The sequence below is a fragment of the Rosa rugosa genome, chromosome 2 (genome assembly GCF_958449725.1).
Source record: "Rosa rugosa chromosome 2, drRosRugo1.1, whole genome shotgun sequence".
Classification (NCBI taxonomy): Eukaryota; Viridiplantae; Streptophyta; class Magnoliopsida; order Rosales; family Rosaceae; genus Rosa; species Rosa rugosa.
Window position 1 is genome coordinate 56,703,194 of NC_084821.1, and position 22,528 is coordinate 56,725,721.

The following is a 22,528-nucleotide window of genomic DNA, read 5'->3' on the forward strand; positions in this document are numbered from 1 at the left end:
GGAAAAGATCTGTTTCGTCCAAAGGATGAGGATGAAGACTTGTTAGAGGCCGAAGTGCCCTACCTAAGTGCAATAGGCGCATTATTGTACTTAGCTCAATGCACAAGATCGGACATCTCATTCGTAGTATTGGACTGGTGTAAAGACAATCTTTCGATACTTAAAGGGTACGATTGATATGGGCTTGTTTTATCCCTATAGAGAGAAAAGAAATGACGAAAGTTTGGGATCGAACCCCATAAGGCAAAACGCCGCCGTCTATGATATAGCTGTCGGCCATGTCGGCACCGCCCATGGTGGCCGGCGTCCTCCTCCTCTCCTCCATTAAAATGACCAAGGTTCGAAAAATCGCTAGGCGCTAGTCGGTCGGTGACCAAGGGACTAGTGCCCAGACGCCTAGTCGGATGCCTTGGCGGCGCCTAGGCGGTTTTAATATAAATTATTCAGCCATAAATATAGTCAATAACATACATAACATACATGATTACATTTTATAAAGAGAAGAAAATAGAACCATCTTATGCTTTTTGACAGAAAATCAAACTTCAAATCTCATAACCACCTATATTCTCAAGGGGAAAGGGTGTGACTTTAACTCCCCTCAAAACCAGAATCGGAGATAGCATTTATAGATGAAACCGTTTCCGGTCCGCTTCCACCTATAGCATCTGCGATCACATTTCTTTCTGTACAGAATGCTGGTTTTGTAGGAACTGGTAAAGACATGCTTTCATTGGTCAGCATAGGTATCACATCTAACATTGTGGGTCGACTAGCTGCATTTTCCTCCACGCAGAGCAGACCAACATGGATGCACCTCAAGAATTGATGTTCATCACATGAATTGCCAAGTGTCGGATCCATTAGTCCTAGTCCTGCACCTTCTTTCCATAACGCCCATGCCTGAAACAATATCACATTCATTTAGAATTTTAGAATCACTGAACCCGCCAACCCCTACAAGAAAAACAAAGATTTTTTTGACACTTTGACATACATAGTCAACTAAGTTGAAGGCACGATCATCATTGTAGAAGCTGTTGTTTCTCCTACCACTTAGGATTTCAAGCATTAACACTCCGAAACTATAGACATCCGATTTTATGGAAAAATTCCCCCCCATAACATACTCGGGGGACATATAACCACTGCACCAAATGGAGATGAAAGATTCGTTAGTGCAACTACATTCACAAATGCATGCTTAATAACTAAAAGCAAAAAATTAGAACTGCATGTTTGCTTACCGTGTCCCAACAATCTTCATAGTATTTGCTTCTTGTTCATCATTCATAAAAATCCTTGCCATTCCAAAGTCAGAAATTTTAGGATTCATCCTTTCATCAAGCAGAACATTACTTGCTTTTAAATCTCTATGAATTACTCTCATTCTGGAATATTTGTGCAAGTAAACCAAACCTTGAGCAATTCCGTCAATTATGTTGAAACGTTTGTTCCAATCTAGCTGCTGACATCTAGTTGAATCTGTACAATCGGTACAATTCGGATCAAATCTAATGACAAATAGGTATGTACATTTCTATAACAAATAGATATATGGAATTAAGCAAGTAGTCAGATTAAAGTAACAACCAAATAACAAGTATGCCAAGCTTATTTCTATAACAAATAGATATATGAAACAAACAAGGCACAAAACCGCCTTCTCGTAGCTTATTTTCATCAGAGAAGTTGCAGGTGGCGGCTATGATAGACGCATACTTAAATACCCTTAAATCATGTCCCCGCTTTCCATCATTTTGAAGTCCATTAGCATTAGTAGGTCTATTAGAATTCATCATGTTCAGCATATCCTGGACATTTCTTTGGTTCTCACCTATTAAGGTTAATGCAGATAATTTATCATTTCAATTCGCAAAAGCAATGTCAAAATGTGAAGTTCTTTATAACAAGTGTACATGGCAATGTTTAAAGAAACTATATACCTGCAAGTTTTCTTCTTCGTAGTAGGTAGCACATGCTACAAAGCACCATTGCCAGAAGAACGGCGACAAGTGCAATACCAATCCATATCCACTTATGTGATGCATCTACATAGAGTAACTATTATGCATCATTATGCTTTGTGGTTAAGTAGACTTACCATCATTTCTGGGAGATAGCTTTGTAGTGTTTATTAGTCCTGGTACAATATAGTTTTGACAAACATGCTCATTATAAACAAGCTAAGGATGCGTATACTTACCGCTGCTGTCGACTGACTTTGTTTTTAAAACATATACAACATTTGAATCATAACTTATGCTGTCTGCAATGAATTTCAAGTTTCCAGTCCAATACCGACATCCAGTCTGATTAGGAAACAGAAATAGGAATCCTATACAGGTACAATCCGCCCAACAAGCAGCCTTACAGTCACTAATACTGAGACTTGTATTTGAATCACTTGTTGATGTTGCAGTAGTGCCGCTAGCACCTGTTGGATTAAAGTAACCATTTTGTTGCTCAAATACAGCACTAGAACGCCGACACTTTGGCTGGTCCCAAATCTGGCATCCACCTTCAGTGTTATACCCATAACAGGAATCTGCTTTTGCAATATCAATTGATTCATCAAAGTCTTTTAGTCGCCCTATTGTGGTTAGCAGCCACTCTGATACAGCATTTTCATCTAAAGTAGTGTAACTGCAATAGTCTTCATTCTTCTTTGAAACAATGCTAAACTTATACCTCTTCTCCTTAATAATTTCAAAACTCCCATCTCGAAACACTCCACTACTCCAATACACCACCCCACGCCGCTTAATTTTCAAGTCGTGTCCATCAGGGTCCCAATCAAGAGTGAAAGGTCCTGCCACTGCACTTCTCTCAGTAAACCAGCACGACAGTGACCAATTGTGGCCATTACTACGGTTAACCCCTAATTTCATACCTGGCAGAAGCACATCTCCAGGATAATCAAAACTCTGCCACAAAACCATCTTCGCCGATCCATCAGAGCTCACTTCTTGCAGCACAAAATTCCCATCATCCATAAGAATAGCGACAGCATCACCACTGATAGTCTCCGAATCAGCAGAGTAGAGCACCAGAGCATCCCCATCTCTGTGAGTAACCTTCAATGTGTTGTTCCTGTCCAATGTAAGAGCTCCAGAAGGGTACAAAATGGATGCTTCTCTATTCGCAACCCACGCATAGTTATGACTCCCATTCCACGTTATAACTAAGTAGCTTTGGTTTGGATCAAGCTCATGAGCACGAAAATTCATAGTGAACTTCCCATTTGCAGAAACTAACAAGCTTGAAGAATTTAGACTTTCACCTGGTTTCAGAGTGTCTGTTGCACCATTACAAGCAGCACTCCACAAGCTCCACATAAACACCAAGCAAATCAAATCGACACCGCCAGCCATAAATGATTAATCACCACAACCCTGGCCCAAAGTACTCGTCCCAAATCCAAATGATAAAATCTATGCTGAAATTTTTTTTGCTGCGCTGTACAGATCCCTTTTGTGTGCTGCAATAATTGAAGACAATTCCACGCTCAAAACCAATATTGTCTCCCTTAAAAGTAAATGGTCAACAGCAGCCTCGGTCTAAAGCATCACCGAAATTAAGTTTTTTACTTTATTTATTCATGGTTTCACTTTATTTATCCAAATCCCATGAATGTAAAGGTAACTGTTAATGGTTATCACAGCAGACTTCAAACCACTGGTAAACTGCCTGGAAGGGTGTTCGTCATAATGCCTCAGGCAAGAAATGAGCTTTTTTCCAACTGAAATTTCGAGGTAAAGAGATTGAGAATGCGAATGGGGTAGCTTTGATATAGAGGAGGGTAATGTAGGAGTTGAAAACAAATGGGCTCTGCCGGGTTGTAGTGCTGGAATTTTCTTGGCAATGTCAAAGCAAACAATGTAAGGATGTTCCTGTACCTCTGTGTATGATTACAAATACATTTTGAGGTAGTAATTGTTTTGGAAAAGTTTCTAGAAGCAGGAATATCTGTTGACAGAGACTGAAATTTATCTGCTTGGATTTTGCAATCCCCTTCTAAAGTAATGTGTAGATATAGACTTGCATGTAGTTGACATGATATCTTCAAAATAGCTCAGCCACATCATGAAGATGACTAGTACCTGCCCTCTATACAAGTTTGGGATGTAACGAGTCTTGGAAACCAACTAGCAGCACCACATAGCTAGAAGGGCCCAGGATTTTGATCGGAACTAGTCTCAAAACTAAGACGACGCCACTTGGCTGTACACAGAAGTTGGACTTATTCATGCACATTTTCACAAGATATCAAGCTGCTGATGCCCTTGCCAACTATGGTGCTTCATCAGATGGCTTTACTTGGTGGGATTCAACTCCTGATTTTATGATGAGTCATTGTAATAGGGACCATTTAGGTCTTCCTAATTTTCGTTTTCGTTAATTTGTATTCTTTTGTTAGGAGGCTAGCGGCGCTTCTTATGCCTGTCCTACCTCCTTTCTCTTTGTAACCTTCTTTTCTTTAATAAATTTCACAATTTGGGTTCAAAAAAAAAAAACTTCCCATTTTCTCTACGACTCTACCTGCTCATCCACTTGAGTGGAAAATGCGTCGAAGCTTGGGTCCCTTCCTAAATTCCTATGGGATGATGCACATGTTTTCAATTTTACAATTTTTCTACTTCATGCGTTTACAGTACAATATTTGTAAGGGAAAATTTTGTAAACAGTACACCAAGTAAATGCCACTAATAATTCTCATACACAAAGTTTCAAACCAAACATTTCGGTACAAGAAATCTGAAACTCGACTCACTATCAGTACACGACGTCAATTTTTGACACCAAAATGTCCATTATGTCCTCAGTTCTTTTTTTTTTAATAATTTTTTTCCTTCGTTTTTATCTCATTCTTCTTCCTTCTCCCGGGCTCACTCCCTCACTCGATCTTTCGCCGTCGGGGACGGCTCCGAGACCTCAATCTGGCTGAGTGGGGCCCACGAGCTTCAGTTCAACAACTGCGAGAAAGCCAAAGAGGCCCAAATCCACGGGATCGAGACCTTGATCTACATCCCAACTTCCGACGGTGTTCTTGAAATGGGTTCCTCCGGTTTGATCAGAGAGAACTGGGGGTTGATCCAGCAAGCCAAGTCGTTGTTCGGGTCGGATCAGCCCGACCCGAAAACAAGACCGCTCGAGTTCATCAACTGGAACTTCTCCAATTTTTAACATCGGCATCATTGCCGGCGTCCAGGAAGAGGATCACAGCTCGTACAATGACGACAAGAAACATGTTTTTGGTTCTAGCAAGAAGAAGAACGGAGCTCCGATCCCAAACCCGGACTTCGTAGATTCCGACTGCCAGATGAAAAGAGCGCCAAAGAAAAGGGGCCGGAAATCTGGGCTGGGCCGAGACACACCGCTCAACCACGTGGAGGCGGAGCGGCAGCGGCGGGAGAAGCTCACCTCGCAAGGGCGGCGTTGGAAGCGAGGGAGTGAGCCCGGAAGAAGGAAGAAGAAAGAGATAAAAACGAAGGAAAAAAAATAACAGAAAAAAAAAAAGAATTAAGGGCATAATGGACATTTTGGTGTCAAAAATTGACGTCGTGTATTGATAGTGGGTTGAGTTTCAGATTTCGTGTACAGAAATATTTGGTTTGAAACTTTGTGTATAATAATTATTAGTGGCCTTTACTTGGTGTACTGTTTGCGAAATTTTCCCTATTTGTAAACTAGACAACTGTACTATGCATATAGGTTAGTAGTGAAGTAGACCAAGTCACCAAACTAGCAAATTGTCTTGATTCCCTTCACAATTATTCAGTGTGCAAGGCTGCTGTACTTTTATTATATATGGAGCACTAAAAACTATTAAGTATACAAATATTAGGATAAATTTTTTTATTTTTGCTTTTTCATTACTTATATGATTATTGGAAATAAGCAAATATAGAATGCCTAGTTCTCAAATAAACTTAATCTGTAAAATGAATTAGTGACTTGTGGATTGGGTTAAGAAATTTCTTAAGCAATAAGAAACTGCACATGGACCAGTAAGGAAGAAACAGCAAGCATGAATACAATCATCAAGTATGAATGCACTTATTTGTCACATCCCCATTAGCTAGATAGAAACAGCAACCAAATATCAACCACTTTATAACTAAGTAGCTCAAGTTTGCATCATGCTTATAAACACGAAAATTCAAAGTGAACTTCCCATTAGCAGAAACTAACAAGCTTGAAGAATTAGACTTTCACCTGGTTTCAGTGTGTTTGTTGCACCATCACAAGTACTCCACAAGCTCCATATAAACATCAAGCTAATCAAATCGACACCGCCAACCATAAATGCTAAATCACCACAACAACAAAGTACTCCTCCAAAATCCAAATGATAAAATCTATGCTGAATTTTTTTTTTTTTTTTTTGCTGCGCTGTACAGCCAATTTTTTTTTTTTTCTCGAGACCCTTTTTTTTTTGCTGGAATAATTGAAAGAGAATTTAACACTAAAAACTAGGGCTGTCACTCGGTCGGTTCGAAACTTCGAATCGGTTATAGGTATTACCAACTTCAAAACCAAAGCTTTCGGTTTCAAAACTGAGCTACCAATTATCAACCAAAATTTTCGGTTTTTAATTATATCTACCAAATTCGGTATTATCAACTTTAGAACAACTAATTCTTTATAATATAAATTAGAATGAACAGAACTAGGTTTTTGAATTTTATAGTCATAAACGTTATATTTTGTAGCTTTCTTTTGTATATATGACATCAAGTTTTAGCAATTTTCACTAAAACTAGGTTATTTAACCAGCTTTGACTAGGTTACTTAAAATACATGTACTATTAATGTAATATATATAGTAATATTCATACTATTATAAAAGTTTTTATGTTTATTTCTTAATATACATGTATGTGTATTGAAAACTGTAGTATATAAATCTAATAGGATAAATATCACCAATGGTCACTGAGTTATGACTTATTCGACACTTAACGCACTGTATTTTCAACAATATCACTTAACTCACTCAGTTTTACATCCGTCTTTCACTTAACTCACTGCCGTTAATTCTACCGTTAGAAGCCGTCAAAATTGAGGGTATATTTGTCAAAACACTTAAAAATCATTTTTAACTTAAAAAAAGACTACATTTATTAGACTTTTTTTAAATTTCTGAAATTTCTTATAAAAAATGATTTTTTTTAACTTACATATAATTTGAAAAAAAATGTCTTTTTTTTTTAAAAAAAAGTTAGAAATGCATTTTTTTAGTGTTTAGACAAATATACCCTCAATTTACATTTATTAGACTTTTTTCAATTTTTTCAATTTCTGAGATTTCTAATAAAAAATGATTTTTTTTAACTTAAATATAATTTGAAAAAAAAAATTGTCTTTTTTTATTTTAAAAAAGTTAGAAATGCAATTTTTTTTTGTTTAGTCAATTTTAATAGCTTTTAACGGCAAAATTAACGACAGTGAGTTAAGTGAAAGACGGATGTAAAACTGAGTGAGTTAAGTGATATTGTTGAAAATACAGTGAGTTAAGTGTCGAATAAGTCATAACTTAGTGACCATTGGTGATGTTTTCCCAAATCTAATATTTAGATAATCGGTAGATTCGGTATTTACCAAAACCAAACTAACTTTTTCGATAATTTTCAATTTCAGTTTTATCGGTCTCGATTACTAAAAAATCGGTTTACCAAACCTAAAACATCGGTTGGTATTCGGTCGGTTTGGTAATTACCAAACCAAGTGGCAGCCCTACTCAAAACCAATCTCACCCTAAAAAGTCAATGGTCAACTACAGTAAGCGGGACAGAGCATCATAGAAATTAAGTTTTTTGCTTTATTTATTAAGATTTTTGTTTGATTGATAGAGAGGGGAGTGAGTAGTTTTTTTCCACTTACAGCTATTTTGAGCATTAAAGAAATGACCTTTCATTCTCAGTGAGGACTTTCTTGAAACACCTTCAACCCATTTCACCCACCTTTCTTCCAAAGACCATAAAACCCAACTGACCCTAAGCTGAAAGATGGTAAAAAAAAAAAAAATCAACCTGAAATCAAATAGAGAACTTGGGTGGTCAAACCTATGATTTTTCTTCTTCAACACTTGAACTTCGGGTTGTTGGTAGTGAGGACTGAGGAGCGACTATCATTGGCAATCTTCACAATTAGGAAGAAGGAAGCACGTTTACGTTTTGGGATTTTTGACACATGGTTAAAATAGTTGGTACAATAAGGAATGGTATCAGATCTCATTTATTACATGCCGCCAAGAAAAAAAAAAAAGAGAGAGAAAGGGGGTCATCTGGTCCCAATGGCATCATCACCCAAACCCAACCAACTTGAAAGCCGTCATTGGCTTTGTGCACAAAAATCAACCTTGGAATAATGGCCATGGCCATGGCAGATAATCTCACATGATGCAAGCATTGTGAAGAGGTCAGCTTCAATGGATCTTGTAATCAAGAAAGTCGAGTTGAAGACAGAGGTGCTTAAACAATAAGCTATTCTGTTTTTAGCTTTCATAGCAATCCCTTTATTTCTAACTTATGAAAGCTGTCTTTCATTAACTTTTATAAATCATTTTAAAATTATTGAAACTTTCATAAAGCATTGTAAAGTGGTTGAACTTTTTTCTTTTAACAGTTCCAGATTAGACATATATTACAGTAACCCTTGGTATACACGTAATTACCTATTACATAATGTTACAAGTATAATACAGATTACAGAGGAGATATATTGTTGTATACATGTATGCCACTTTATTTACGTCAAGGTTTCAAATTTCGGTTTCGGTTTCGATTTCGGTACTTCAAATTTAAGGAAATTTCGGAGAAAGTTTCGATTTCGGTGGAAATTTCGGTTAAAAATAAAGAAATCACATTAATTGCATGTATAAAATGATATTTTTGAATGAAACTTTTACATAGACTAAACTAACCTATAATAAACCTATTTACAATGTAAACTCTCTAAAATTATACATAAATAATAAAATTGTGATATTTAATATGGACGAGACGACGAGTAATTAACTAAAACTGTAATAAGTTGCTAAACACTATCTATAAGAGTGTGTTTGGATGAGGGAAAATATGATGGAATTTAATTGAAAGTGAGGATTTCATAATTCCTACAAGCTAATTCCCTCGTTTGGCATTATCAAACTGAAAATTTTAAATTTCTCTGTGGAAAAAAACGAAGGAATTCATCATTTAAATTCTCCACTTCAATTTCCACCAAAATAGGTGTCATTTACGAATTCCCTTGCAGTATTCAATTTTCATTTCTAAAACAAGGTTTTTTTATTTTTTATTTTTTTATTTGTTTTAAACTTTCTTAATTTATTACACATTTCAAATCCTAAATGGATACAACCAAACAACTGAAATTGCAATTAATGGAATTTTAGATTGATGGAGTTAAAGATTCAATCATTTATAAATTCCTATGAATTTCATAATTTTCTCATCCAAACGCACCGTAATTCTATATGTAATTATAATTGTATATTGATAATGTGAATGTGATTTACTTATTTTTTGATGGCTGGAACCCAGTGGGAGGCTTGGCCATCACGCCTTTTTCACTAATAATTAGAAAAATACAACGGGGGCGGGGGGGGGATGTAATACCAAAACCCCGTGAATCAAAATAAACAAAAGTACAACAAAAGCAATATAAAGTATTAGTAATAAGAGCTACTACGATGTGGTTCGATCCATGTGGTTGAACTGCTCCCATTTAGTATCATACAATACTGCTCCCAAGTACATGAATTTTGGAAATGATTTTGGTACTTCATCACATGGGTAATGTATGTGTGTTGATCTCTTCCCACATGCAATCCATATATCGGAAATTGTGGAATTACCCAATATGGTGTTTCATTGTATGAAGCATGCGGCATTTGGGACGAAGAATGATCAAAAAGGCCATATGTGCTTCCACCTTGTGAGCTTGATCCAATTTCGTAAGTACTTTCTGAGGTAGAACTCATTTCATGATGAGGATAATGAGAATGGAATGGGTTAGGGTTATCACTATATTGAGTTCCTATGTCCATTGAGCCAAGACTTGAAGAAAGTGATTCAAACTCATTTAGAGACAAATGGCTATCGCGTCTTCCTTGTGTATCCCTAGCTCTAGAATTGTATTCACGATTTGCATCAGGATAAGTAGTATGATCATCACTACTATATTGGTTGTAGTGCCATGATTTGCCACTCCCCCTGTCATTTCCATAATTCGCCTCACGAATAGTGTCATCATAACTACTATTGTCACACGAGTTATCACGTGTACTACCACCATAGGCATGATATCTGCTACCACCACCAGTATTACCACCATCACCATCATCATCATCATCATCAATTGATTTTTCACTAGTGCCTCTTGATAATTTATAACCACTTCCATCACTTTCATCAGAATGATCTCTTACTTCTTTCTTCATTATCGTATCCACATCAATTCCCATTCCACGAGCATGAGTTGCTATATTTGCATCTGGATTTCCTGGTGCATCATCTAAATGTAAAGGTCGAACCCAATGGTATATTGGATCAACAGTTTCCTCCGCACCTATATCTGCAGCTATATTGAATAGGTCTAAATAACTGGTCTCCGCAACTCTATCTGCAGCGGCTTTTGCATCTCGCAATTGTAGCTTCATGTTGTAATAACAATACACAATTTGCTCGAGTTTGTTATGTGCCAGACGATTTCTTTGCTTCGTATGGATAAGAGCAAATGTGCTCCAATTTCGCTCGCAAGCAGAAGATGATGTGGTTTGAGATAGGATCTTCATTGCCAATTTACGAAGTGTAGGTGCATCACCCCCATACATGTTCCCCCATTCATATGTAGTCATTGCTTTCCTTGCAGCAATGGCAGCTGGTCTTCGAAATCCGTATAATGAGTCTCTAAAGCTTATAATCTGCATGAGAAAGAATTATGAATGTTCGTAAATGAAAATAACAATTAATCAAATATAGAAAATTTACCTCATTTCCGAATTGTGCGATGCCTATGGAGTTTGGGTCTAACTTTGCAAAAACTGAGTGAAGGGCGTCTAGTAGCTCTGGATCATCACCAATTCCTTCACTATACTGGAACATTGGATTCAAATAATAAGCTGCTGCATGTAATGGATGACACAATTGCTTAAACCATCTATCGTCGATGATTTTTCTGACCCAAACTGTATTCCTGACTTCTTCCAGCTTTGTTCTCACCTTCTTAAATAAATCATACAGCATTGGCATTGTCGAGTTAACCTCTGTGTCAACTATTCGAAGAACACCGTATAATGGCTCGTAAATAGAAATCATTGCTTGCACATTGTCCCAAAACATGTTTTCAAGAACGAGTTCCTCTATACGTCTTCCCTCCTTGCTTCGACTATATTTGCTAGTAACCCAGTCATCACAAGTAAACAATTGTTTAAGTCCAGCCTTCTTTTGGAAAAGGCTTTGAAGAGAAATGTAATTAGTGGCAAACTGTGTTGGTCCTGGTCGAATCAAATCACCATTACATATTTTTCTCATAAGAGCAAGCACCCATCCGTGATTGTAGATATATACAGTCACGAGTCTAGCAATAGTAATCACATCACTTACCTTTTTCTTTTTACCAATATCTTCAAACATTAAGTCGATGTAGTGTGCAGCACATGGAGTCCAATAGAAGTTATAATGTTCCGATAATGTTTTACCAGCCTTCACAAATGCTGAGCCATTATCGGTACATATTTGAACCACATTCTCCTTCCCCACTTCATCAATGACATCTTTAAATAGCTTGGCAAGGTATTTGTGCTCCCTTATATCACTTGATGCATTGACAGACTTCAAAAACACTGTCTTACCCTTACAGTAAACCATGAAGTTGATAACTTGCATTCTTGTTGGACCGGACCACCCATCAGCCATTATGGTGCAGCCATATGTTTTCCACATTTTTCTTTGGCTATTGATATATTCAGTTATTTCCTTATGTTCCATGGCCAAATATTTGTTCATTATCTGAAACGAACTTGGCGGAGGAACATTTGGACACTCTTGCGCTCCAATTATCATGTTTTTGTACTCATGAGATTCCGCTTTGTACGCAGGGACATTGGTATATATGAAAAACTTCCCACATAATCGACCAAGCTTCTCCTTGAGGCTTCCCATTGACATGGAGTCAATGATGCTCTTTTGTTTTGCAGCATTGGATTTATAGAGTGACTGTGGGAATGAAGCTTGAGGTTGGTCTCCATGCTCTTGTCGTACACTTTTTGATCTATCAAATTTTGGTTGGCTTCGACTTGTCCCGCCAGGCCCTGAAACACCTCTACTTATACCTTGCTCCCTTTCCCATTCTGATTGTCTTGATGCTCTCATAGCAGCTTTATAATCACGAGGATCTACATCATGCTGACCTACAAAACCTTCATCTTCATCTTCAGAGTTCAATTGTTGAGATAACCCTGATCGCAATTCTTCTCGAGTATCACGGATTATTGAATCCTTTTGATATTTTGCAGTACATTTTCTCCTCATCCATTCTTTTACTAATTTTTGAACTTCTGGTGGCACCTTATCACAAACTCGTGTATTCTTGGCAGGATCTAATCCAGTCAAGTGGAACTTAAATCGAGTGATACCACCACTCTTTATGACCGTATTACAAAACTTGCATACTGTACCTTTAGTTTGGCCTTGATATGGAAAAGCATAATTCCAAGTTGGGTCTTTTTTGCTCCCCACAGGGTCAGAACTTGCCATTATGTAAAAAACTAGACAACTACAAAAAACAAACTAAAATTTATGAATAAATTATTTATACTAAAGTGTTCTCATTACGTTTAAAATTATTATCTTAATTTGTATTCATATTGTAGTTACCTATTGAAACTAATTGAAGAACACATCTTGACAATTTATGTATGGAATATAGGTAGGCACTAAATAAGATTAAGATCTTTGATTGTTTCTAACTTCCTACATCCATTAAATTATCTACTGAGTGCTAACTACAATATTTTATCTACTGAGTGATACTAAATAGTTTCATAAATTACAAAAACATGATTACTAGACATTTTCATAAATAATAAATCTCATAACAAAGGAACAATTTAAAATATAATTACCTTTTCGTATATATAAATCATGCAACCAACAATATATATAAATTTCAACATACCTTGTAGAGCTTAAAATCAACCAAGCTTGTTATTGTATTGAGTCTTCAACTCTTTTTCTCCGCTCCAGCTCGCATCTCTTCCAATTCTTCACAGTCTTTGCTTTCTCTACTTTGTTTATGGCTTGCTCTGTGAATTTAGTGATCAGAAGTTATAGGAGAGACGAGAGAGTGATAGATATAGCCATATAGGTAGATTTAGAATTATTGTGAAGTACTGTGTGAAGTGTGAACAACCATGACTTGATGTGTTTTTGGGTGTATCCAGCTATGATTGCAAATAGAATCATGATGTGGTTGGAGACTTGGAGCATGAGTGCTTTGGTAGCAGATAAAAGCAAAGAGGTACTATGGCCTCATCCAAACTTTGTTGTGAGAAAACTGAACTCCAAGCCTACGAAAAAGTTAAAAGACATCATTATGGTCATGGTGGTCAAAAAGCCATAGAAACCAAGATATTTCCTCCATCCTCCCACGCACTAAGAAAATACTAGTAAAAAGAACAGTAAAGCCTTCAACATACCTTGTTAATTAATAATTAATTAATTATATGGTGGATGATAGAAAGAGAGTTTCTGTGTTATGATTTATGAAGGAGGATTGAAAAAAAAAAAAAAAAAATCAAAATTTCAAATTTGTTCAGCGAAAAGTCGAAAACTGTGAAATAAGAATTTAACAGAAATTTCAGAGAAATTTCGGACAAAATTTCGGTTTGAATTTTTTAATATATTTTCTGTGTGTAGATATTTCGGAAATTTAGAATTTCGCGGAAATGTACGGAAAATTTCGGTAAATTTCAGGAAACTCCTGACGGAAATGATATAGCATATGAATTTCGTTTCGGTACTTCAAATTTACGGAAATTTCGGCAGCTTCGGAGAAACTTAAAACCTTGATTTACGTAGAGAACACAAAGCACAAAGAATCCCTCAGCTAACTCAAGTTGATCTAACTCAACCAGGGCAAATTAGCTGGCTAGTCACCTTCTTCCACAACACATTAGGCGCCTTCACCGTCCTACAATAAGGGAGTTGGACAAGCCATTTTTTGGAATCTTTTCGGATTCATTTCCTCTTATATTTACTCCAGCCGAATTCCTTACTGGAAAAGATGCTGGTCTTGTTGGTATAGGTAAAGGCAAGCTTTCAATTGTCAGCATAGATATGGCATCTAACATGGTTGGCCGAAGTTCTGGATCCTCTTCGACACATAGTAGACCAACATGGATGCATCTTAATAGTTGATTTTCAACGTACACATAAATCACTTAGAGTTGCGTCCGTCAATTCTAGTCCTGCACCTTCTTGCCATAACTCCCATGCTTGAAACAAGATCGTATCCATTTAGGATACATAATTATTTTATTTACATTTCACATGAAAATAAAGAACAAAATCAATACAAGTAATACTAAGAATTGCATGACATACATATCCTACTAAATTGAGCGCACGATGAGCAGTGTGGAAGCTGTTGTTTTTCCTACCACTTATGATTTCGAGCATCAACACTGCAAAACTAAAGACATCTGATTTTTCAGAAAAAAAACCCCTGCATAGCATACTCAGCTAGAAGACATGTAACCACTGTACCAAATGAAAAATAACCTGTTATTAGCAACAAAACTGAAGACACAATAGAAATATGTTGCTTATATAAGACTTACTATGGCCCAACAACCCGTCTAGTAATTGCTTCAATTTCATGCCGCGTGAACATCCTTTGCCATACCAAAATCAGAAATTTTGGGGTACATATTTTCATCAAGTAGTATGTTACTAGCTTTAAGATCTCTGTGAATTACTTTAGATATTGAGTATTTGTGCAAGTAGAGCAATCCTTGGGCTATTCATTCAATTATATTGAAACGCTTCTTCCAATCTAGAAGCATGCGGCTGGTTGAATCTGGGCAATACATACAGAGAGTGGTTATACATTTTCATAAATAAAAATCAAATCAAACGAGTAAGTGATTGTCTAATTACCAAATAAAATGTAGTCCAGACTTTTGTAAGTTTGTTTGCCATATACTCGTATATCAACATCCTCTCTTCACCATGAATGCAATATCCAAAAAGCTGAACAAGATTAATATGTTGGAGTTCAGATATGAGTATCAGTTCATTCTTGAACTCTACTTCTCCTTGCACTGAACCACTTGAAAGCGTCTTTACAGCTATTTCTTGACCTGTCGGCATTGATCCCTGAATTGATAATCCATAATAGGCCACATGATGATCAATTTCCCTGAGCAACTAGTAATTATCCAAAATATTAAATATATGTACCTTATAAACAGGTCCAAAGCCCCCTTCTCCGAGCTTGTTTTCTCCAGAGAAATTGTCTGTAGCAGCCATGACAGATTCATAGCTAAATACTTTTAAATCATCTCCCATAAATCTATCATTTGGAGGCCCTAATCCGAGTAATATATTAAACAAAAAGATTTCATTTGTCAAATCTCTGAAATCAATTATGAAAATTAATTATGTTTGAAAAGTTACCTGGAGTAACAGGATCTCTTCTTAATTGATAGCAGAGGATGCAAAGCACCATTATCAATAGACCAGCAGCACCAATCCATATCCACTTATGTGCTGTATAGGCTAACAATTGAAACATACATTGAGTTTTAATACACTAGCTAGCTTCTGGAGAGAGCCCTGATTTCAGATATGGCTAGTATATGAGTTACAATAAACTGGTTATAGATGTGTGAAACATGTAAGTTTACTGATCATGATTTCTGTTAACTTCTATTTGTCCTAAGATTCATTGCTATTTGCTTGTTGTTTACTTTTTATGGAAGCCAAAGTTCTTATTTGCTGTTGGTGCGCACATGTTCTCATTTGATTGAAGGATGTGAAGTCATGTTATGGGAAAAATTTGTGGAACGATTATTAGCTCAAGAGCAAGAATACTTCCAGCTCCCACTGGCTGATTTTGTTGTTAAAAAATAAACAATACTTGAACTGTAACCTGCTTTTTCTGGAATGAACTTTAACTTTCCATTCCAAAATCGACATCCAGTCCGATTAGGTAGCAAACAGAAAAATGAATCCAAGACGGTCACAATCTGCCAAACAAGCAGCCTTACAATCACTAATGCTGCGACTTCTATTTGAATCACTTGTTGATGTTGCATTAGAACCACTAGAATCTGTTGGATTAAAGTAACCATTGTCTTGCTCAAATACGCCAGCACTTAGTTGGCTGCTGGTCCCAAATCTGGGAACCTCCATCTCTGTCATATCCATAACAGTAATCTGCTTTTGCAATATCAAATGCTTTTTGACAGAAAATCAAACTTCGAATCTCATAACCACCTATATTCTCAAGGGGAAAGGGTGTAACTTTAACGCCCATCAAGACCAGAATTGGAGATAGTATTTATAGATGAAACTGTTTCCGATCCGCTTCCACCTATAGCATCTGTGATCACGTTTCTTTCTGTACAGAATGCTGGTTTTGTAGGAACTGGTAAAGACATGCTTTCATTGGTCAACATAGGTATCACATCTAACATCGTGGGTCGACTAGCTGGATTTTCCTCCACGCAGAGCAGACCAACATGGATACACCTCAACGATTGATGTTCATCAAATGAATCACCAAGTGTCGGATCCATTAATCCTAGTCCTGCACCTTCTTTCCATAACGCCCATGCCTGAAACAATATCACATTCATTTAGAATTTTAGAATCACTAAACCCAGCAACCCCTACAAGAAAAACAAAGATTTGCTGACACATTGACATACATAACCAACTAAGTTGAAGGCGCGATCATCATTGTGGAAGCTGTTGTTTCTCCTACCACTTAGGATTTCAAGCATCAACACTCCGAAACTATAGACATCCGATTTTGTGGAAAAATTTCCCCCCATAACATACTCAGGGGACATATAACCACTGCACCAAATGGAGATGAAAAATTCATTAGTGCAACTACATTCACAAATGCATGCTTAACAACCAAAAGCAAAATATCAGAACTGCATGTTTGCTTACCGTGTCCCAACAATCTTCATAGTATTTGCTTCTTGTTCATCATTCATGAAAATCCTTGCCATTCCAAAGTCAGAAATTTTGGGATTCATCCTTTCATCAAGCAGAACATTACTTGCCTTCAAATCTCTATGAATTACTCTCATTCTGGAATATTTGTGCAAGTAAACCAAACCTTGAGCAATTCCTTCAATTATGTTGAAACGTTTGTTCCAATCTAGCTGCTGGCATCTAGTTGAATCTGTACAATCGGTACAATCGGATCAAATCTAATGACAAATACATATGTACATTCCTATAACAAATAATATATGGAATTAAGCAAGTAGTTAGATTAAAGTAACAACCAAATAAAAAGTGGGCCAAGCTTTTGTTTGTCATGTACTCGTATATCAACATCCTCTCTTCACCATGAATGCAAAATCCGAAGAGCTTAACAAGGTTTGTATGCTGGAGTTCATGTATAAGTATCAACTCATTCTTAAACTCCGATATTCCCTGTCCTGAAAGTTTTGAAAGCCTCTTCACTGCCACTTCTTGTCCGGTCACCAATTTCCCCTGAATAATACATGTCACCCAATTATATTTTATATATTCTCAGTGGTGCACAAGAAAAAAACTAATAATGTACTATATAAGATTCACTTGCATTATTCAACGCCTTACCTTATAAACAGGTCCAAAACCGCCTTCTCCTAGCTTATTTTCATCAGAGAAGTTGCAGGTGGCGGCTATGATAGATGGATACTTAAATACCCTTAAATCATGTCCCCCCTTTCCATCATTTTGAAGTCCATTAGCATTTGTAGGTCTATTAGAGTTTATCATGTTCAGCATATCCTGGACATTTCTTTGGTTCTCACCTATTAAGATTAATGCAGATAATTTATCATTTCAATTTGCAAAAGCAATGTCAAAATGTGAAGTTCTTTATAACAGGTGTACATATCAATGTTTAAAGAAACTCTATACCTGCAAGTTTTCTTCTTCGTAGTAGGTAGCACATACTACAAAGCACCATTGCCAGAAGAACAGCGACAAGTGCAATACCAATCCATATCCACTTACGCGATGCATCTGCATAGAGTAACTATTATGCATCATTATGCTTTGTGGTTAAGTAGACTTACCATCATTTCTGGGAGATAGCTTTGTAGTGTTTATTAGTCCTGGTACAATATAGTTTTGACAAACATGCTCATTATAAAAAAGCTAAGGATGCGTATACTTACCGCTGCTGTCGACTGACTTTTTTGTTAAAACATATACAACATTTGAATCATAACTTATGCTGTCTGCAATGAATTTCAAGTTTCCAGTCCAATACCGACATCCAGTCTGATTAGGAAACAGAAATAGGTATCCAATACAGTTACAATCTGCCCAACAAGCAGCCTTACAGTCACTAATACTGAGACTAATATTTGAATCACTTGTTGATGTTGCAGTAGTGCCGCTAGCACCTGTTGGATTAAAGTAACCATTTTGTTGCTCAAATTCAGCACTAGAACGCCGACACTTTGGCTGGTCCCAAATCTGGCATCCACCTTCAGTGTTATACCCATAACAGGAATCTGCTTTTGCGATATCAATTGATTCATCAAAGTCTTTTAGTCGCCCTATTGTGGTTAGCAGCCACTCTGATACAGCATTTTCATCTAAAGTAGTGTAACTGAAATAGTCTTCATTCTTCTTTGAAACAATGCTAAACTTATACCTCTTCTCCTTAATATTTTCAAAACTCCCATCTCGAAACACTCCACTACTCCAATACACCACCCCACGCCGCTTAATTTTCAAGTCGTGTCCATCAGGGTCCCAATCAAGAGTGAAAGGTCCTGGCACCGCACTTCTCTCAGTAAACCAGCACGACAGTGACCAATTGCGGCCACTACTACGGTTAACCCCTAATTTCATACCTGGCAGAAGCACATCTCCAGGATAATCAAAACTCTGCCACAAAACCCTCTTCTCCGATCCATCAGAGCTCACTTCTTGCAGCACAAAATTCCCATCATCCATAAGAGTAGCCACAGCATCACCACTGATAGTCTCCGAATCAGCAGAGTAAAGCACCAGGGCATCCCCATCTCTGTGAGTAACCTTCAATGTGTTGTTCCTGTCCAATGTAAGAGCTCCAGAAGGGTACAAAATGGATGCTTCTCTATTCGCAACCCACGCATAGTTATGACTCCCATTCCACGATATAACTAAGTAGCTATGGTTTGGATCAAGCTCATGAGCACGAAAATTCAAAGTGAACTTCCCATTTGCAGAAACTAACAAGCTTGAAGAATTCAGACTTTCACCTGGTTTCAGAGTGTCTGTTGCACCATTACAAGCAGCACTCCACAAGCTCCACATAAACACCAAGCAAATCAAATCGACACCGCCAGCCATAAATGCTAGAAGGGTCCCGGATTTCGATCGGAACTTCTCAAAACTAAGACGACCCCACTTGGCTGTACACAGAAGTTGGACTTGTTCATGAACATTTTCCACTAAGAAAACAAGATATCAACTTCCCATTTTCTCGACCTGCTCATCCACTTGTGTGGAAAATGCGTCCAAGCTTGGGTCCCTCCCTAAATTCCTATGTGGGACGATACCTAACCCAAGTTTTCAATTTTACAAATTTTTCTAGTTCATGCGTTTACGGTACAATATTTGTAAACTAAACAACTGTACTATGCATATAGGTTAGGAGTGAAGTAGACCAAGTCACCAAACTAGCAAATTGTCTTGACTCCCTTCACTATTGTTCAGTGTGCAATGTTGCTGTTATTATGGAGCACTAAAAACTATTAAGTATACAAATATTAGGATAAATTTTTTTATTTTTGCTTTTTCATTACTTATATGATTATTGGAAACAAGCAAATATAGAATGTCTAGTTCTCAAATAAACTTAATCTGTAAAATGAATTAGTGACTTGTGGATTGGGTTAAGAAAATTTGCATCATACTTATAGACACGAAAATTCAAAGTGAACTTCCCATTAGCAGAATCCAGACTTTCACCTGGTTTCAGTGTGTCTGTTGCACCATCACAAGTACTCCACAAGCTCCATATAAACATCAAGCTAATCAAATCGACACCCGCCAACCATAAATGGCGGTGTACAGCCAAAAAAAACAAAATATTCTAGAGACCTTTTTGTGTTTTTTGCTGGAATAATTGAAAGAGAATTTAACACTCAAAATCAATCTCACCCTAAAAAGTCAATGGTCAATTGCAGCCAGCGGGACTGTGCATCACAGAAATCAAGGTTTTTGCTTTATTTAATCAAATTTTTGTTTGATTGATAGAGAGGGGAGTGATAAGCATGTTGCTTTCTTCCACTTACAGCTATTTTGAGCATTAAAGAAAAGACCTTTCATTCTCAGTGAGGACTTTCAGCAAACACCTTCGACCCAATTCACACACCTTTCTCCCAAAGACCATAAAACTCAATTGGCCAAAAGCTAAAGGATGGTAAAAAAATTCAACCTGAAATCAAATAGAGAACTTGGGTGGAGGTGAAACCTATGATTTCTCTTCTTCAAGACTTGAACTTTGGGTTGTTGGTGCTTGGTAGGTAATGAGGAGTGGCTATCGTTGTCTTTGGTCTCTGGCAATCTTCACAATTTAGGAAGAAGGATACACGTCTACGTTTTGGGGTTTTTGACACATAGTTAAAATAGTTGGTACAATAGAGAATGGTATCAGATCTCATTTATTACAAGCCGCCAAATAAAAAAAAAGAGAGAGAGAAAGGGGGTCATCCGGTCCCAATAGCATCATCACGGCATCACCCAAACCCAACCAACTTGAAAGCCGTCATTGGCTCTCGTACACAAAAATCAACCTTGGAATAATGGCCAGGGCGATAGCAGAAAATCTCACATGATGCAAGCATTGTGAAGAAGTCAACTTCAATGGATCTTGTAATCAAGAAAGTGGAGTTGAAGACCGAGGTGCTTAAACAATAAGCTATTCTGTTTTTAGCTTATAAAAACTGTCTCTCATTAATTTTTATAGATCATCTTAAAATAATTGAAACTTACATAATAAAATATTTTAAAGTGGTTGAATTTTTTTCTTTAATACTTTGGAATATGCTAATTAATAATAAGACATATATTACAATGACCCCTTATTATACACGTAATTATCTATTACATGATTACAAGTATACTACATAATTATATTGTTGTATGCATGTATGCAGGGGCGGAGGGAGAAATATATATGTATGGGGGCCAAAAAATTTAACATGACTACATGATAGAACATCTATACATCATAATCCTACCAGTAGAACAAAATCATGAATTCAATTCACATTGTTCTCAATAGGAAATATAGAATAACAGAGGAGAAGAAAAACAGTAAAAAAAACAAACAAACAAACAAATTAATCAACCTGAGTCACAATCAGACAATAAGATAACTAAAATTCCATATGAATTTCATTATCATAGATGCTGGATGAATCAACAAAGAGATATTGATATATGGGGTTTGAGAAACGAAGTCATCACAACAAGCCAGCAATATAAGTTGGTTATATGCTGAATGGGGTGCACAAGAAGCTTCGTACTCCCTTTTTTCTTATTTTGTGGGTATTGTGATTTGTGGGCCTGCTGATATATTACTCCAGCCATCATATGTTTTGTGGGCTGTGGATTGTATATATATATATATATATATATATATATATATATATATATATAGATTCTATCCAGAGCGAGGCCTCGCTTTGAAATTTCAGAGCGAGGTTAGGATTTAGGGTCACTTTTCAGTCGCATATTCACATCTCAACCGTTCATTTTCTAGGTACTAATGTATAGATCATCTATGCAAAATTTTAGCCAAATTGATGGTCGTTAAAGCACTGATAACTGCCTTAAAGCTAGTACGGTTCAGATTGAACAAATTCAGTTCGTCCATTGGTTTAAGCAAGTTAGATACCTTAAAGACCATCAATTTGGCTGAAATTTTGCAGAGATGATCTATACATTAGTACCTAGAAACTGAACGGTCGAGATGTGGATATGCAACAGAAAAGTGACCCTAAACTCCAACCTCGCACTTTAATTTTAGAGCGAGGCCTCGCTTTGGATAGGATCTCTGTGTGTGTGTGTGTGTGTGTGTTGTTAACATTGACGGCTGATGGGGGCAAATTGTATAATTGTGAGACAAAGTGTTGTAATCTCAAACGTTAGGCTTGCCATGAATGAACCACAAGGTTTCTCCAAATGATAATTTTAGCTGAAATTTTTTGGTTGTGGCTAGCTCAAAAGAAAACAATGGGTACATTTTAGGGAAATGATCATTTACCCAATTTTAGCTTAAA

General features: G+C 36.8%; 5 protein-coding genes across 6 annotated transcripts; 1 reads left to right on the forward strand and 4 right to left on the reverse strand.

Moving 5' to 3' along the window:
* Positions 1-465: 465 nt before the first annotated feature.
* LOC133731102 (receptor-like serine/threonine-protein kinase SD1-8) lies at positions 466-3,415 on the reverse strand. Its single transcript, XM_062158557.1, has 7 exons — positions 2,207-3,415; positions 1,947-2,051; positions 1,664-1,837; positions 1,594-1,620; positions 1,248-1,485; positions 998-1,148; positions 466-903 (listed from the first exon to the last, which is right to left on the reverse strand). The coding sequence occupies exons 1-7, from the start codon at positions 3,372-3,374 to the stop codon at positions 592-594; spliced, it is 2,175 nt and encodes a 724-aa protein (XP_062014541.1). The 5' UTR covers positions 3,375-3,415; the 3' UTR covers positions 466-591.
* Positions 3,416-3,629: 214 nt separating this feature from the next.
* On the forward strand, positions 3,630-5,720 carry LOC133731103 (transcription factor MYC4-like). Its single transcript, XM_062158558.1, has 4 exons — positions 3,630-3,719; positions 4,933-5,156; positions 5,266-5,438; positions 5,716-5,720. The coding sequence occupies exons 1-4, from the start codon at positions 3,630-3,632 to the stop codon at positions 5,718-5,720; spliced, it is 492 nt and encodes a 163-aa protein (XP_062014542.1).
* Positions 5,721-8,632: 2,912 nt separating this feature from the next.
* LOC133728665 (G-type lectin S-receptor-like serine/threonine-protein kinase CES101) lies at positions 8,633-16,380 on the reverse strand. 2 transcript variants are annotated; one of them, XM_062156089.1, is made up of 7 exons: positions 16,162-16,380; positions 15,687-15,788; positions 15,471-15,526; positions 15,168-15,386; positions 14,849-15,087; positions 14,074-14,768; positions 8,633-8,748 (listed from the first exon to the last, which is right to left on the reverse strand). In XM_062156089.1, exons 1-5 carry the CDS (start codon positions 16,361-16,363, stop codon positions 15,064-15,066), a joined length of 603 nt encoding a protein of 200 aa, XP_062012073.1. In that variant the 5' UTR covers positions 16,364-16,380; the 3' UTR covers positions 8,633-8,748; positions 14,074-14,768; positions 14,849-15,063. The 2 variants fall into 2 exon arrangements, with proteins under 2 accessions (XP_062012073.1, XP_062012072.1); XM_062156088.1 differs by having other exon boundaries at positions 15,471-15,598.
* LOC133728658 (uncharacterized) lies at positions 9,663-13,394 on the reverse strand. The gene is made up of 3 exons (XM_062156082.1): positions 13,186-13,394; positions 10,998-12,783; positions 9,663-10,930 (listed from the first exon to the last, which is right to left on the reverse strand). Exons 2-3 carry the CDS (start codon positions 12,762-12,764, stop codon positions 9,677-9,679), a joined length of 3,021 nt encoding a protein of 1,006 aa, XP_062012066.1. The 5' UTR covers positions 12,765-12,783; positions 13,186-13,394; the 3' UTR covers positions 9,663-9,676.
* Positions 16,381-16,387: 7 nt separating the features above from the next.
* LOC133728660 (G-type lectin S-receptor-like serine/threonine-protein kinase CES101) lies at positions 16,388-19,591 on the reverse strand. Its single transcript, XM_062156084.1, has 7 exons — positions 18,422-19,591; positions 18,162-18,266; positions 17,856-18,052; positions 17,537-17,747; positions 17,193-17,430; positions 16,943-17,093; positions 16,388-16,849 (listed from the first exon to the last, which is right to left on the reverse strand). Exons 1-7 carry the CDS (start codon positions 19,587-19,589, stop codon positions 16,538-16,540), a joined length of 2,382 nt encoding a protein of 793 aa, XP_062012068.1. The 5' UTR covers positions 19,590-19,591; the 3' UTR covers positions 16,388-16,537.
* Between the last annotated feature and the right edge of the window lie 2,937 nt (positions 19,592-22,528).

Excerpts from the sequence above, each read along its gene's own strand:
- LOC133731102 (XM_062158557.1), bottom strand. The coding sequence starts at position 3,374 with ATGGCTGGCGGTGTCGATTTGATTTGCTTGGTGTTTATGTGGAGCTTG. Across the intron at positions 1,486-1,593 it reads CTTGGCATACTTGTTATTTG|ATTCAACTAGATGTCAGCAG; the intron begins GTTGTTACTTTA and ends CCGATTGTACAG. Across the intron at positions 1,149-1,247 it reads ATGAAGATTGTTGGGACACG|TGGTTATATGTCCCCCGAGT; the intron begins GTAAGCAAACAT and ends CATTTGGTGCAG.
- LOC133731103 (XM_062158558.1), top strand. The coding sequence starts at position 3,630 with ATGAATGTAAAGGTAACTGTTAATGGTTATCACAGCAGACTTCAAACC. Across the intron at positions 3,720-4,932 it reads TGTTCGTCATAATGCCTCAG|ACCTCAATCTGGCTGAGTGG; the intron begins GCAAGAAATGAG and ends GACGGCTCCGAG. Across the intron at positions 5,157-5,265 it reads CCGAAAACAAGACCGCTCGA|CAAGAAGAAGAACGGAGCTC; the intron begins GTTCATCAACTG and ends TTTTGGTTCTAG.
- LOC133728658 (XM_062156082.1), bottom strand. The coding sequence starts at position 12,764 with ATGGCAAGTTCTGACCCTGTGGGGAGCAAAAAAGACCCAACTTGGAAT. Across the intron at positions 10,931-10,997 it reads TCGCACAATTCGGAAATGAG|ATTATAAGCTTTAGAGACTC; the intron begins GTAAATTTTCTA and ends TTTCTCATGCAG.
- LOC133728665 (XM_062156088.1), bottom strand. The coding sequence starts at position 16,363 with ATGGTTACTTTAATCCAACAGATTCTAGTGGTTCTAATGCAACATCAA. Across the intron at positions 15,789-16,161 it reads GTTCATTCCAGAAAAAGCAG|CCTATACAGCACATAAGTGG; the intron begins GTTACAGTTCAA and ends TTCAATTGTTAG. Across the intron at positions 15,599-15,686 it reads AAGAGATCCTGTTACTCCAG|GGCCTCCAAATGATAGATTT; the intron begins GTAACTTTTCAA and ends TACTCGGATTAG.
- LOC133728660 (XM_062156084.1), bottom strand. The coding sequence starts at position 19,589 with ATGGCTGGCGGTGTCGATTTGATTTGCTTGGTGTTTATGTGGAGCTTG. Across the intron at positions 18,053-18,161 it reads ACGAAGAAGAAAACTTGCAG|GTGAGAACCAAAGAAATGTC; the intron begins GTATAGAGTTTC and ends TAATCTTAATAG. Across the intron at positions 17,094-17,192 it reads ATGAAGATTGTTGGGACACG|TGGTTATATGTCCCCTGAGT; the intron begins GTAAGCAAACAT and ends CATTTGGTGCAG.